The 16,118-nt window shown below is 42.5% G+C and overlaps 1 protein-coding gene across 8 annotated transcripts in view; it reads right to left on the bottom strand.

The window, feature by feature from the left end:
• Positions 1 to 16,118, bottom strand: part of DYNC1I1 (dynein cytoplasmic 1 intermediate chain 1) — a 200,347-nt gene that overhangs the window by 91,016 nt on the left and 93,213 nt on the right. For all 8 annotated transcript variants that reach the window (XM_068934909.1, XM_068934907.1, XM_068934911.1 and 5 more), the window contains one exon: positions 744 to 833. In XM_068934909.1, coding sequence (XP_068791010.1) covers positions 744 to 833 — 90 coding nt within the window. The remainder of the gene's footprint in view (positions 1 to 743; positions 834 to 16,118) is intronic.

Below are 16,118 nucleotides of genomic sequence, written 5' to 3'. Positions count from 1 at the left end.
AAGAGAAACAAATGAGAGGCACCCAGAATATATAGTGCTTCCAATGCTTCACATTCTCACCTGACGTGCACCAGCTTGACATAAGTCCCATATCCGCACCAGAAAGAAGTAGAAGCCTGAATCTTTGTATCTCATAACACATGAGAGTATCTCAATCCAGAAGAATGGGAAAAAGGACTAGAATTGCCTGGCTTCAGTTTTGACCTTAAATCCCCTCGGGCAGGCTCCCACAAAAGGTTTTGACTTTGACAGTCTACATTTGCCAGTGAAATGGTTTTCTGTTGGAAGATTCCTGACCACTGCTAGGTTTAAGTTTGCCCTTCTCAAACAGACAGACAGCTATGGGCTGTAAGTACCTTTGAAGATCAACCAACTTTATGGAGGTGCTGGAATGCCTGGCATTCCCATTTTAAATCTTTCACTTAACCAGGCCATTTAAGCCAGAGGACAAGTAAGCACCAGTCTTGGAATCCAAGAATCCCTACACAGGTCCCCAAATTATAAGGACATGTTGCTTCTTCTAGACAGCCAAAGTCCTGTGCCTTTCACAAGCTTCTCACACCTAGTGGCTGCGTCACTGGGATACAATTTACTGCTTTTATGCCATCCATGTAGATCTGAATCAATAGCACTTGTGACTTTTTCCATTTTTCACTATGTTCAATAATGGAATCTACTTATGAGAATAACTACTTACAGGATTGAGTCCTTTAAAACTGTAAAAATAAGAAGGATTTTGTTACCTTCCTTTACTTCCTGCTTCTGGTCTTGATTTTCCATCTCCAAGTCATCTTGCGCTTTTGGTTCTACCATCTCTTCATCATCTTCATCCTCTAAAAAAAAGAAATAAAGATGAATTGTGAGATTCTCCTCTTTAAGGGGAAAGGAAATAGTGTATCTATCTTCTATACAATTATAATCTAGTAGTAAACACAGGTGGAACAAAGTTCATGACAAACGGAAATGTCTACATTTATACTCAAAATATCCCTCTCAGAAATTACCCCCAGACTGCAAGATAATATCCTAACACAGGGCACCTGCCACTTGTGCTCCCTGTGGCAACTTCCCATCTCAGATGTCGTCTGAATGTCTCCCTGACCTTGGAGATGACTTTTGGGATGGCATAAGAACAGATGCAAACATGTTTCAGCCTAGCAGCTATTCCATAGTTGGGACACCTGTTATCCAGACACCTCATTTCCAATTCAGTTCTCACCAGATTAATTTGTCTTTTGACCTACAGGAAGGGGTTAAATAGAAGACTGACCTCAGGTCAGATGCCACTAGCAAGCAAACAAGCATGATACAGTTCTGAAAACTCATCACCATCAACTGGGGGAATACAGCAACCAAAAATGGCATTTGGAGCTTAAGAACCATTCTTGCATTAATACGAATTTAATGAACACTAAAATTTGACACATGTCAGTTACTACTGCCAGATGTTTAAATGACCTTTCCTGACCTATGCAAATGCCTCTCTCCTTTTCCCCCTCTCCCCACATTCACATGTTCTCATTTTATTCAGAAAGGCAAACTACTCATTCTTTTCCTTTATGTTCGTCTGAAGTTACACAGGTTCTGATTGTCAGGACCAAAACATAATATATTAGGGATGAAAAACAATGTTGCACCAAAAATGCTCAAAAATCTACCTAAACCTTATTACTTGGGTCAACTGTCTTGTTCCCAACTGCAGCAACGTGATTCGTTCTTCAGTGCCCAGGGCTTGCACATAACACATACCCGTGAGAGGGTAGGAAGGCACCGTTTTCTAGATTCAGTGAACTATGAAGACTCAAAATTGACCTAGTCCTAAAAATGGGAGCTACAGTAATTAAAAATTAGGATAAACAAGTCCTTGGACTACGCACATATTATTTTTCAAGGACTGTGGAGTAAAGACATACCATCAAGGCGTAGCAAGCACCACTAGTGCATTGGGTCTGTCCACTGCATGAGAGCACACATATCTTCCTGACCCACAGCACTCAGCAAAACGTTGCAATTCCTCTGGGGCTTTCGAGCAATCTGCCTATTACCACACGGTTCCTCATGACATGGCACTTCTCCAGGCATGCTCACTGCTTCTCTAACCTGACAACATGCCCCTTAACTTTGGAGTTGTGGTGTTTGGCAATTCTAACGCTACTGAGTTAACAGTGGGTCTGGAAGCAGGAAGGGGGCAACATGTCATGCTTCTCAAACTGCTCAGCTACTGGCACCTTCTCCTATGCAGGCTGGCTACAATCATTCCTGGCTTCTTATGGAGATGTTGGTGCTGACAGGTTGCTTTCAGCCAACAGTAACACACAGCTGCATTTTGTTTTCAATAGCCTAATAGGCACCATACTATTCCCACCGCTCTGCCTAACCCAGAACGTCTCCCAGATGCCCACAGAGTGCTTGTTGCCAGCTGACATCACAGCTGCTGAGTATGGCTTAGCCACACACCATCCCAGCATGGACAGATAGACTTTTTCCTCTTGGAAAAAGATGAAATCTTGGCATAAGATCTGCCATCACTCCCCCTACTGCTAGTGACTGCAGAGAGGAAAGGAAGGAAAGCTCAGCTCCCTGGTCTTCAGTGGGGAGAGGTAACCGTGTGCTCCCCAGGCTGTGAAGGGGGCAGGAAATGAGAATGGAAGTGTAGGTATTTCCAGTACTAAAAGCACTGCTTACAAACGCTACCCCTTCATTGCGCATCTGTCAGTCCGTGAGAGGAAACAGTTGCCCTGAAGGAGTAGACAGTAGGATATTCATGATGCCTAACTTTGATGCCTCACTTGGCAATTACATTACCCTGTATTTTAATTGGAAGTGCTTTTTGAGAGCAACCCAGAGCACATAAGTTAGACAGGGTAAACACACTGTTCTGTCTGTTGGCTGAAAGGCAGATAGCATCCAACATAGTCAGCAAAGATAGTCGGTGAGAAAAGCCCACCTGTTGAACACGCATAGGAAGAGTGAAAAAGACCCATGTCATCAACTTGTGGTGCCCAGTGGAGATGGGAACGTATACAAGATACGAGCTAACCCCTATCATGAAGGTACTGTTGAGAGGGCAGAGAGACACTCTCGGTTTCACAGAAGAGATCAGAAGTGGGAGAAGAGGGAGGAGTGACCGGAGACAGGTGCAGTAGGGGAGTGAATGCTGTGCTAACCTCATGTACATAGGCACAGATAGGATCACAACTGTGTACGGACCTATGCACACAGACACACTTATGGGAGACAGCTAACGAAGTCAACTCACACAAGAGTACTGTGCATCTTGCATTACAAGTTTTTGTTCCCTAGAGCACCAGCTCTTGGAGCCAGTTGTTTACATATGGATTTCAGCTTCCATTTTTAACCTGCTTCTAACCTGTTTGCTCATGGAGAAAAGCTTCAAAAGGTGAATGGTTGAGAAAACTTGCAGAAAGTAAACAAAAAACAAACCAACACCTAATTTAAAATATGATGACTTCTAAGGCAGCTTGCTAAGTTTTTAGTGCCTGATTTGTAATTTGCTAATGGACAGGGACAACATACCAAACGTAGAACCTGAGATTTGGTAGCATGTTTTCGGATTGAAGTGAACCAAATTGATCCCTGTCCCCTAGAAGTCCTTGATCCCCCTGATTTAGGGTGCCAAACCGCTTGCCTGTCTACTGTTATTCCTGCTTCTAAAGCAGTGAAGGAATGGCTGTGGCCCAGCTGGAGCAGGGCAAGTGTACCGATACTTGCAGCACTTACTAAGGTAGATCTTCTCTGCTTCCCTTCCTGCCCCTTCTGGGAACAATCAAAACCAAGTTTTCCTAGATTTCTCTAGATTTAATTGGAGCAGGAAAAGTAAGTAAAGGTTATTACAACACAAGCCTTTTCTTCTTCTGCGGGCACACACATTGATGTATTAGTTTTACTGAAAGGTAGTACAAGAGCTTGTAGTACGTTAGATACAGTTCAGATGTCCTTATTTATTTACAGAGAAATTTATATACATACACAGAAGAACTCAGCTAAAAATGATACGGTTGTGAGCCAACTGCTAAAATGTTAGCAAATGCCAGAATTCGGACTGCCTGGGCACGATTAGTGCCTTCCCCCTCCCCACGTGCAGGCAGGATGACATCATGCTGGAATTTCCTCCCTCTTGAGCTCTTGGCCTCATTTTCTGGGTGCTCAACAAGAGACACCTGGGGCCTGAAATGCAGAAGTGCAGAGAGCTGAAGTCAACTGGGCCTGTGCTTGGAGTGGAGAAAGTGCTATGGAAATGCGAAGCGTGCTAACGCTCACAAATCTCTCATATTCAGCTTCTATTACTAGTTGTCATTCCAACATTTTTGCCTTTTCTCTCCCTGTGCCTCAGTACTTTTGCATGATGACAATAATCATATGAAGACAATAATATTCTCACACTGCACAGAACTGTTACAAAAATACATGCATTAGGAGTTGGGGCATATTCAGATGCTGTCATGGGAGCATCAGAGAAACAAAAGCTTGGGAAGTGATTAATGTTTTTTGTTTTCCGAGTAACACTTGGACCACGTGCATGAAGAGAAGGTCTAAGACCAGTATCATGAAAGGCAGAGGATAAAAACTAGAACGGTTAAAAACTGACTCCTCATTCAAACTGGCTGAAACAAGAATCCAATGAGGAAAAAAAAAAAGGTTATCATGTAATTAAAACCGTACCATCATGCATATTCAGAAGAGCTAATTAAGGATGCCCAGGAAACCTGCATTCTGGAACATCTGATTTTGCTTGGCTTTGCAACCTGAATGTTTATTTGCCATAGTTCACTTGGTTATTATGCAGTACTTATTTTTGGTGAATGCACGCTTGCCTACGTTCAGAGTATGTCCATGTGTGATTGTGTGCAAGTACAGTTATGCATTTGTATGTTTGATTGTGCACACAAATGTAAGTTACAAAATAACGGGAATGCTTCGGCATCCATTTTCCTGTATTTTACTTAACAGTGAAAAAGATAACATTAATTGTACGCTTACTGGAAAATCTATGAGTGTCTACATGGTTATTTGTTTCCACATATGCCTACTCAGACTGGATACGCCACAGCAGTAACTGCGAGGGAGATTAAGGCAGTTCTGTAGTTCCTGAACACAAATAGCCTTTCCCCATTTCAGAGCATACCTTACATTGGGGAGTTCAGAGAAATAACTTTTTAGCTGCTTACGATGCAGTAGTGAGAGTCTTGTAGTCACACTTTGGCAAACACAGAGTCGCTGCTAACACCAGTAGTGTTATACCCTGTTCAGAAGATCTAAATCAGAACCCAAAAGTCTATTAAAAGAACCACATGAAAAAGAGTCAGAAATGAAGAAGTGTATAGCTGCAGTGTAACACTTATCCTTTGTAGATCTCAAAGGAGCTTGCAAAGAGCCAGTTTTATTATCCCCGCTGTACATGCAGAAGCTGACGCACAGAGCCACTCACTGCAGAGCGCTCAGCAGGCCAGTGGCAGCACGGCGAACACAGGGTTGACTTCAGAGACTCAGTCTCGCATTCTGCCCATCCAGCCACTCTGCCTTCCCCTGCAAATAAACCCTCCATCCGTGGAAATGAGCTTTAAATGCTTAGGTTAAACAAGATCCTGAAGCTGGTGGAGCCATACACGGGATTAATATCGATTGACATAGCTGGACCAAACACGGTTTCTTCCTAACTCAGAGCCTGATGACTCTCCGGGCTCTAGGAGGTGGCCAATTAGTCCTGACAGTGCTTTGTTTAACATGATCAAGTAAAAGCAGAGCAATTGTTCTCAACTTGTATTTGGCTCTGAGGATTCCTGTTTTTGTTCCAGACCAGAAGGTCTTATGTGTCCAAAAGCTTGCCTGTTTTTTCCAACTATAGACATCGCTCTAATAAAAAGTATGACCTCTCCCTGCAAACCTAGCTCTGTTTAATCTGTGCATAAACTACTAATTTTCAAATGCTGCCCAACTACTAGTTCCAGTGAGCCTACTCTATGCCTGGCCTTTGCCTTGGCCTCCGCAAGGACAGATCACCATTTTGCAATCACAATAAATGGAGGGGAAAGCCCTGTAAACATGCGGCTAACCCTCTGGCACCAGCAGAGGAAATGTCCAGATGTGTTGAATTGTACCAAATGTCCACACAGTGCACAGAATTATAGATGATCTCAAAAAGTCAGACCCCACATTTTTAGATGGCTGGACTATTTATTATCTGCTTGGACTTTCCAGGTTTTTAAATCACTGCATTTATTTTTACAGCATATCAAAACACACTAGGCACTTTCAGGACAAAATGGAAGACAACATTCCTGGCCCAGATAATTTCTAATGTCATTTGAGCAAAACAAAATCATATCTGAGAGGACTTCGTATGACACTGGCTTAGGTTTTTAATTCTTGAGATGCATACTGTTTTGGTTGAGCCACACGTGAGTTTCAGATTGCCCAGCTTTAGGCAGCTAGCACTGGTACTGCTCAAATAGTTTACTAAATAGCTAATTTTTTTTGAGGATTTATGTAACACAGGCCTCTGCTCTGCTAATATATGTGCCACCAGTTCAACAGCAGGCCACATGTTATGCTTTCCTCTTGGGCTGAGGATTTACACCTCCTCAGACCTGCACCTTTGAGACTAGCTAAGAAGTTCCAGCTTCTGTGTATTGTTCTAAGTATTGACAGCTATAATGAATTAGACTGATAGCTCTGTTTTCAATCCTGTGTAGGTACAAACAATCCCTTTATTAATGATGTATCTTTAAAATAGAAATTTAATTAGCATCACAAATATATATTCTGTTATGTGAGTCACTGATGCATGAGAAGCCAGTGGGTTATTATATGGGCTTGTGTATCAGCATCTACATTCCTTCAGTGCATGAGATGCCTTTAACAAAACCAAGTATCTTCAGAAGAAGCAGACTTGATATTTGCAACTGTGAAATACCAGAAACTGTTGCATCACTTTTACACTTATAACTGTTCAAATTAATTTTGCTGTTTCTGATATAAATAAATTACAAACTGAGCAGGGATAAATGTATCTGGTTTTATATTGACATAAGCCTGGATCTCAAACAAGTTAAATATTGCTGACAGTACCCTCAGAAAGAGTTAAAACATTATCTTTCCTTTTTGAGTACGTTCTTTCCATCACTAGCAAAATATTCAATAAGCAAGGAAACACGTACTTTTTCAAATAAGACTGCTTGACATTTCACATTTTTGAAAAATCTATGATTTGCAATCTGGCTGAATGATCTATTTTTCGTATAATGCAATTTTTTTTGAAATATGTCCAGTTTTTTACTTTCATCTTTTGACTGCCCTTTGAAGCGAGAAGAGAATTAATTCATCAGTGGATTTTGTTTGCAGAGTGGGATGTGAGACTGGACGTACATTGGGCACAAGTTAGTCATCCCAGATGGAAATGTTCTTGCATGCAGGCTCTTCTTGGCAATAGGCAGCTGCCTCCTAAAATGTATTCCAGTTAGCCAAAGCAGGGAAGACTACTCACTGCTGAATACTGAAAAAAACAAAGGTGAACAGATCTTGGCTTAAGCTCTGTGCAAAGGGCAACAAATTCCAGATAGAATGTCATGTGAGTCTGAGCTTGCAAGCATATCTGCAAGTAACATATGCATCCTAGGTATCTCTGCTCCCTTCCCAGAAAGATACTTAAATGTGTGTTGCAGGAACAAAGCAACATCAAGAAGATCCAAAGCATCCTCCTAGAGTTCCACACCCCTGACCCAACACATTTCCAGCACATCGTATTGTCTTTATGAACTAGTACAAAGAAGTCATGCTTTCTAACAGCATTATGTTCACCATATCAAAAGAGAACAGAAGGAAAAGAAAAGGCAAAATAAGAGGAGTGAATGTCTGGCACTCTTATATATGGTCACAGCACCTAAAGGACTTGAACAGAAGCCTGTGACACTCTTCCTTCACCTTCCATCTATGCTTTTTCTAATGCCTGAAAAAAAAAAGAATGGTCCGTATTTTCTTTGAATGCAGGAGCAAGAACAAATGACAGCACTACAAGAACACTGGCTAGCATCTTCAAACTCCCTTGCTTTTTGTTCTGTTGTTTTTAACCTGAAGTGCTGTGTTGCTCTTTTGTAAAAAAGCAGTTTCACATGTTGTTAAAATACAGGCTGTGTGAATCAAATTGCTTTTCCCAGCCTCAAGTGTATGCTCTGAATCTTCTTGAAGAAAATATTTTTAAAATTTAATCATAAAACAAAATTGATAATGTTTTGCACTTATATATCAATTCAATCCTGGAGATTCCAGAGTACTTTTCCCTGGAACTAATACATTTAGCTTAACATCTTCCACAGTGAGCAGGCTAGTAATATTACACCAGTTCTATAAGTGTAGGACTAAGAGACAAAACCATAAGTTTTCTTCTTGTTGCTTGCAAAATTAAGTACTACGCATGTATTAGTCTGCTGCATCCGAAAAGGGTTTTCTGATCCCATTCCTTGCAAATTGCTGCAAGGTTCACCCATCACCTCACAGGGAGCAGGCGGCACTCGTGGGCGTTATAACCCGATCCTTAGAGCCCTCCTCTCAGGCTTCAGCCACCCTTGTACCAGTGCAATGAAGGAAATACATATTTCACCAGAAAACAAACACTGCAGCCCGAATGACTGAGAGGAGCCATTTAGTTCAGCAAATATATATAGGCCATGTCTGTACTATTGCCACTTAAAAATTTGTCCTGAATTTACTACACTTCCCTCTCAAAATAAGTACCTCATAAGTAATTTTTACTCAACATTTCTTTGTAGAGCACTCCATAACAACTACTGCATTGAATTACTTCTGGTCAGGGCATTCTCAGGTCTTCTGGTATATGATTTCTTGTAACCATCTCCTGATCTAGGGTTTCACCACTCAGCTCTAGTTCCTATGCCTCTTGCTGACTTGTGCTCGCAGTCAGATTTCTTTTCGGCACATCATGAAGAAAGATCTTATTTTTCCACTTTGTGACAAATGATAGACTATCACAGCCAAATGGCAAGAGAATGTCGCAAAAAATGTTGTTTGTTTTACTGTAGCATTTCACAAAGCTCCATATTAAGCTATCCAAATCTCTTCACAGCCCTGGTTACAAGTCCTTGCGCTGGTTCAAATATTAGAATCAATGCCTCAGAATATAATCATTTCTTTACTAATTAAAATGGAAAGCTGCCTCTGATTCTTAAGGGAAGCATTTGCCTAACCCGAGAAACTGATTTTCCAGTTACTTGGCCTGAGCACAGTTTTCAGTTGTGGTAAGAGTCTCAGAATTCAAAGTGTCCCTTGTTTTCAGTTTCTGGTCGGTCTGGACCAGACATGGATTTTTCTCTCCTCTTTTGGACTCTTGCAACATCACATTGGTTGAAAGCATTTTTCAATCCCCAGAGAGCTAACTGCAGAGAACCCCATCGGAGTCATCATCTCTTTCCACTGATTCCCTTTTCTCCTCTTCCTCCCTCCCCAAAGCTCATGTTCAATTCTATTGTGCTTGAAAATATTCCAACTGGAAGATGCAACACAAAAAGAAGAGTACAGAAGTTTCCTTTTCCTGGCCATGGTTGGGCCTTCAAATAAGAATGCCAACACGAAATAACGGTAGAACAGCAGAGCGGCATTTACAGACCTCCAGCTCTGAAACCAAACAGCGTAAGTTTAATATATCCTGCTGTAGCATAACGCTGATAGTGTTATCTTTGAGGAAGAGAGGGACAGAGACCCTTCATTTCCATGGAAGCGGGGGCTGCTAAGTGATGCAGGTTTTCAGAACCTCTGAAACCTGTAAGAGGTGATTCCCTACTGGGCCACTGGAAGAAAGCATGTAGGGCCAGCCTCACAAAACAATGCTTGCCCTGGGAAAGGGCACGTGTCTTGACACATGGCAGATTTAGTGGACTGGGCCTCTTAAAGTCATTTTCAAACACTCAAACCATGTAATAGTGTTAAATCACAAAAGCTTAAGTACGTTAATGAAAAACAGTCTCCAGGACCTATGGCACTAGCAGCAATTGTAAAACAAAAGCTGCTTTCACGTCACACACACACATACACACACACACACACACACACACACACACACAAACAAAGGATGTATCTGACATTTACATAGCGCCCAGGTCAGAAGTTAGTCCCTCAGCTGGGCACTAGGTACTTAAGGTTACACTCTAGAGCGAGGGCAGCCTGTGGGGTTTTTAGCGCTGACTTACAAGGGACCGGGACTTCGCTCATACGTTCACTCATTCCAACTGCAAATGCCACTGTACTCCATAGGCTACTTCTCCTCTTTTCCACGGTGCTTTTGCTTGAGTAACATCATGAAAGCTTGCCGTTGTGGAATAAAAACACTATCCACTTCTACACTGTGTGCCTGTCAGTGCAGTTATACTAATAAACTTTTAGGTCAAATTCTGCAACCCTAATGGCTTAACTTCCGTCAGGCAAAGAGCAAGAGCTCTTTGACTGGGTGGGCCTTTAACAGTTTGTCTCTTCTTTGCCTTTTGGATATGAGGTATCACTTCAGTCCAAGACTCTGAAATTAGCTTTATGACTACATAGTTGTTTGTATGACCACAATTTAACTTTTAACTCCATCTCTTACACAGTTCTCGCTCCCTCTGTTCTATGGCACTTTATGAATACAACGCAATACTTAAAATGAGGCATCAACTTTTGTAACTGAAATATCTGAGAGCACAGATCTCTTCACTTATACACAAACCTCAACAGAGAGAAAGAGAGACAAGACTGCTGATGTATTATAAGGATAAGTGGAAAAAAAGCTATATTCCTAAACAGTTACCACAGCAAGTACGCAGAACCTCCCTCTCTCTGTCTCCCTGACACGCACATGCATACACTTTACTCAGCACTTCAAAAATAACCATTAGTCATATTGCAAATGCATTTTACATGAACAAAGGTTCATTTCAACATTTGTCTTAAAAAAGGCGGGTAAAAAATTGTTTTATTAAAAAAAATAAACTGCAGAAGAACAGCTGGCTCAGGGCCCTATGAGTAGGTGCTTATTACTTATACAGGCACTGAACAGACCCCAGTTAATGCTGTTTCCCACTGAAGCCACTTCACCTTAGTCATTGGCGTGAGCCCTGATTTGCATCAGCGTGTGTGCCAAAGGAATTCCCTCGGACAGTTTTGAACTTGCCATTTTTTAATTAATTTCACTGTTTTTTTTCCTACTGCCCTGGAAGAGTAGAGGCTTCCTCTTCTAATGTCCCATTTTCAGGGATATCAAGGTACGTTATGAGTTACATCTCCCACCTTTTGGTGGTGGGGGAACCAAGGTGCAAGCACCTCACTTGTTTGCCCACAGTGACACTTGAAGTAGCTGCGGACAGCGGAATAAAACCGTGGTCTCCTGACTCCCACTTAGATCCTTCAGCCACCACTTCCCCTCAGGCGTGTGACCAGGGCTGCTTTGGAGGCTGTTCAGCCTCAGTCAGTCAAACCAGCTGTTAAAAATCACAGCCACTTTCCCCTAACTGCTTTTTGCAACCTGCCTGCCAAGCACCCCGCTCTCTGCGCTGCTGCCCCCGCACCAGGTGGCCTCACTGCCCGCCGCCTCCTGCCCGACCCTCGTCTTCCTCCCTCGGGAGCTGCGCAGCCTAAGCGCCCAGGGCTGACTCCTGCTGCCCCTCCGTCGCCCGTGTGGCAGGAGGCTCTGGCCACTTCTGCCTCGGCTCTGCTCAGGGTTGCATGCGAAAGTCACCAGCCCCCCTCGCAGGAAGGCCTCTTTCTTCCTCCTGGCCCCTCTCCAGTTTCCCTGGCCTGTCTTCCTGAAGCAGATACCAAAAATCCCTGACTTGCAAGCCAGCGGTTTGTGCGTGCAGAGAGCAATTCCCACCTGCAGATACCTGCTTGATGTAGAAATACCCTCAAATTTGGATGCTTAGGTGAACACTTCAAGGACTGTGTGGAGTTCTAAGGTACTAATTAAAAAAAAAAAAGCGCCTCCACCCAAAGTTCCCAATTTTTATAGTTAAAAAACCCAGCTTATCCGCTGCAGCTCTGAACATCTGCATTAGTTTGTGCAGTGCTTACACTTAACAGAATCCAATCGGTTCAGATGATCTAAATAGCCGGATGATATTTGCATTTTGGATGCAGAGCAAGATTAAACTGTACCATGACTGGTCACTGGAATACACTTCTCTTTTTCCACTTCACGGTTCAAATTCATCAGGAGTATCACTCCTGTGGCTACTTTATATTTTTCATGCTTTGGGAAATGGAGGCTTTGAAGTGCCGTACAACAGGCTGCCTATAAAGCAAAATCCTCCCTTTTTCTCCTGAAACACTATAAACAGCCTCGTTTCAGACAGCTTTCAGGAACTTTCAGCTACAGATGAGACTGTTAAGTCAAGACAAGCACATGAAAATGGAGATAACTAAAAATAAACTGGATTATGCTGCTTCATAGTCTTTCACTTGAAGAGGCATCTTTGCATAGACTTTTTTCACAGAAAAAGAGAAGAAGTAACTTGCTGGATTCAGCTCCTACGTCCCGTCAGCTGTAACACAGCTGCGAAGTTTACATGTGTTAACGTGGGATTCCACCAGCCGGCCAGCAATGAACTTGTCACTCTGATCTGAGGAAACACCATGTGCATACACGCCAATGCATTCACCGCAAGTAAAGCATTTTGCTGAGATAATTCAAAGCACATTATATTTCATCAGTTGACTATTCTATCTAGAGTGGATCAGAAAAAAAAAAAGGAGCCATATTCACAGAATCACAGAATGGTTGAGGTTGGAAGGGACCTCTGGAGATCATAGAGTTCAACCTCCCTGCTCAAGCAGGGTCGCCTAGAGCACGCTGTCCAGGATTGTGTCCAGACGGCTTTTGAACATCTCCAGGGAAGGAGACTCCACAACCTCTCTGGGCAACCTGTTCCAGGGCTCAGTCACCCTCACAGTCACCCTCACACCCTCAGGTTCAGATGGAACTTCCTGTGGTTCAGTTTGTGCCTGTTGCCTCTCGTCCTGTATGCTGGGCACCACTGAGAAGAGACTGGCCTCACATCCTCTTGACACCCCCCCCTTCAGATACTTGTACGCATTGATGAGATCGCCTCTCAGTCTTCTCTTCTCCAGGCTGAACAGGCCCAGCTCTCTCAGCCTTTCCTCATATGAGGAATCACAGAATCATTTAGGTTGGAAGGGACCTCTGGAGATCATCTAGTCCAACCTCCCTGCTCAAGCAGGAAAAGTGCTGTTCCATAACATCTGTATCTTTTGCAAAATGGTGCCCATTTCTTTGTGGAGGGGAGGAGACAAAAAAAAGCAAGGGAAGGAGAGACAAGTCTAGCAATGTCAAAATAGACTATTTTGACATTTTCTGGATGGATTTTGGGGTTTTTTTTCTATTAAACAGCACTTCTCATATATTTCACTTTTTTAAAATATGAGACCAAAAAACAAAATTAAAAGATTTCATTTTTGTTAAAGCTTACATATGTTGACTGATCAGATGACTGGAAAATTAGGCAAAATTTTATTTAAGGTGGACTTTCAGTGTATTGGAGTCCTCTCTGACTTGTACCAAAATTATATTTTGAAATTTCAAAACACTGCCTAAAATGGGAATTCCATCTGGGAGCGACTCTAATTCTGTCCCTTCCTAAGTGATAAATTCCTAGCTGAGTGAGCATTTTTAAAATTGATATTAAAGGAATATAGAAGTACAGATTTGGGGTAAGCACGTCTTTCATCACAGTAGTGATAAGACTTCTTTTCCTGTGATCTGACATTCCCTATCCTACAACTACAGGTTATTCATTTCTTTTTGACAGAGCAAACTTGAAGTCATGATTCCAGTACTAAGTGCCTGAAGGCAAAACTCATATCCATGTCCTGCAAGAAGATAACAGAGGCAAACCGAGATGACAAAACTACTCCGAGCACATTTGAAATGCAGTCCAGTATACAAGACAGGGCCAAACTTAGGAGGAAATGGGCAAACAGGCATTTATCACTTTTGAGACCTGATCCTGCCTTTTTTTTTTTTTTTTTTTTTTGCATGCAGAGCTCCAAACGAATGGGACATTATGAAGCCAACAAAGTACCACCAAAGCACAAATCTGTCCTGATGACACTTCCGTGGAGAAAGGACAACTGCCTAAGCAAGTCTGATGAACTTCCCTGAAACCATTGTCTTAGCCACCTGTACTGTTATGTAGTTGAATTGAAAAGAAAAAAATCACCACAGCAGAGGTGTTTTCTTTGGAGGTGGGCACTGGGGGTAATGCTAAATTTAGCAGCCACAGCAGAACAAAGAGAAACTGTAAGCATTCCAGCGCACTAATGAAACTTCATTCAAAAGGTGGAGTGTAACACTCTTTGAGATGGATAATTCACATAAGCTGTGTGATTCAAACATTCATGTCTCCACGCTAGCTCCACACCACCTCAGGATTTATGTTTTATTTCAGTTTTCATCGGACTGCTCACAAATGACCAACCACAAAAGAGCATGTGTGCATTTTTCTTTTTCACAGCTCCTGGTTAATGAGGACTCTGTTGCATTAAGACAGTCAAGACTGTCTCTGGCAAAATGTGTTGAACTAAGGTGTTTGTGCCTGCATAAAATTAAGCCACAAGTAAAGCACTCATTTCTGACAGCAGATTTATAATAGGAAAATCCCAGCAGGAATGAAGAGTTAGAAACCCCAGTTGTAGCCTTTTTCATAAACTTCACCTTGATTTAGTATCTCAAACAAGTAGCAGGAAAGGCTAACAGCAGAGGTAATCCTATCATCTTTTCTCCAAACAGCACCGTTCCATCTTTTTGACTTCCTCATGCTGCTAACATGAATTCAAATCATCTGTGTTTAAAGTTAAATGCAGTGATTGACAGATTTTTGTAGTCTCAGTCCATACTGAAGATTATTCAAGATACCTATCAGTTATTACTACAAGCCCTGTATGATATTCAATACCTACAGGGAAAATTGTTTTTACCAGTGTAATGTCTGATCTATTTTGAAAGCTATTTTAAAATAAGAAACTAACTATAACCAGGTGGCTAAAATCCAGACAGGTTTTTTATGGGTTGATTTTTGGGGGGAGAAGGTAGAAGATAACAGCAGAACTGTTATACTGCAGTGACAACCATGATTCATTGCAAAACATAGAAAAGAAGCATTTTGTTTTGATTCCATGACATCACTGTCATAAAAACAGTAACATAGGATAAAGGAAAGCTCTTAATACAGACTGCTGAAAGCATGCACTGCTATGAACTAATTACTTGCTTTCACGAACACACGTCACTTCCAAGCTCAGTCGCTATGCTAGAACATTGGGATGCTGCAAGAGACCTTAAGGCGCGCTACATCTCTTTCTGTGGACACAAAGGCAAACTGCAGTAGTGAATGCAGTGGTCAGACCATGCGCTGTGCTCACAGGCCAGGAGTGCACAAAGGCAGAAGAACGTCCTCTTTAATTAAAACTCCCTGAGCTCCGCTTTGCCAAGCCTCCAGCTGTGCGGCAGCGCTATGCTACAAACTCAGTCCTGCTGCTCTTGATTGCAGCGTTACAGGCTAGGCTGGCTTTAGGCATAGGCAGAACAGCCAGCCGGGTAGCGAAGCGCTCCAGTCAATGGCCCTTGCTCTCAGGGAGGAAAGCGGAAACACTGTCCTCAGCTGGGTAGGCCAGGCAAGGTGGAAGGAGAGATGGAGGAGCGATGGCTGGGGCAAGCCCAATCAGTGCATGTCTCCAGTTCCCTGGGCTCTCTGCTCCACTGCCAGGCAGGCTCAGCACTGCGCCTGTCCCATGCTTCTCCACCACTCACTTCTGCATACGCTGCTGACAGATTTCGAATTAGCTCTGGCTAACAGCCTCATGCTCTGTCAGAGCTTCATTTCCCCTACAGCACTGAAATTTAATAGCAGGGGAAGAAGTACAAGAGAAGAAACTTAGCACAAACAAAGGGCAGGGCACTGCCCTCAAAACTCCACCACTTTTCAGGGCTCCTACTAACACACCTGAGATCACATCCAGATCTTTGTGAAACCTGACTAACTTTGTGCTCATGGTTAAATGAATCTGAAACTGTGAGACAAGGGCTTAACAGTGCTGCTGGG

Source organism: Struthio camelus, chromosome 2 (genome assembly GCF_040807025.1).
Source record: "Struthio camelus isolate bStrCam1 chromosome 2, bStrCam1.hap1, whole genome shotgun sequence".
NCBI lineage: Eukaryota > Metazoa > Chordata > Aves > Struthioniformes > Struthionidae > Struthio > Struthio camelus.
The sequence above is the reverse complement of the archived record's forward strand: the minus strand, read 5'-3'. Positions and strand labels throughout refer to the sequence as shown.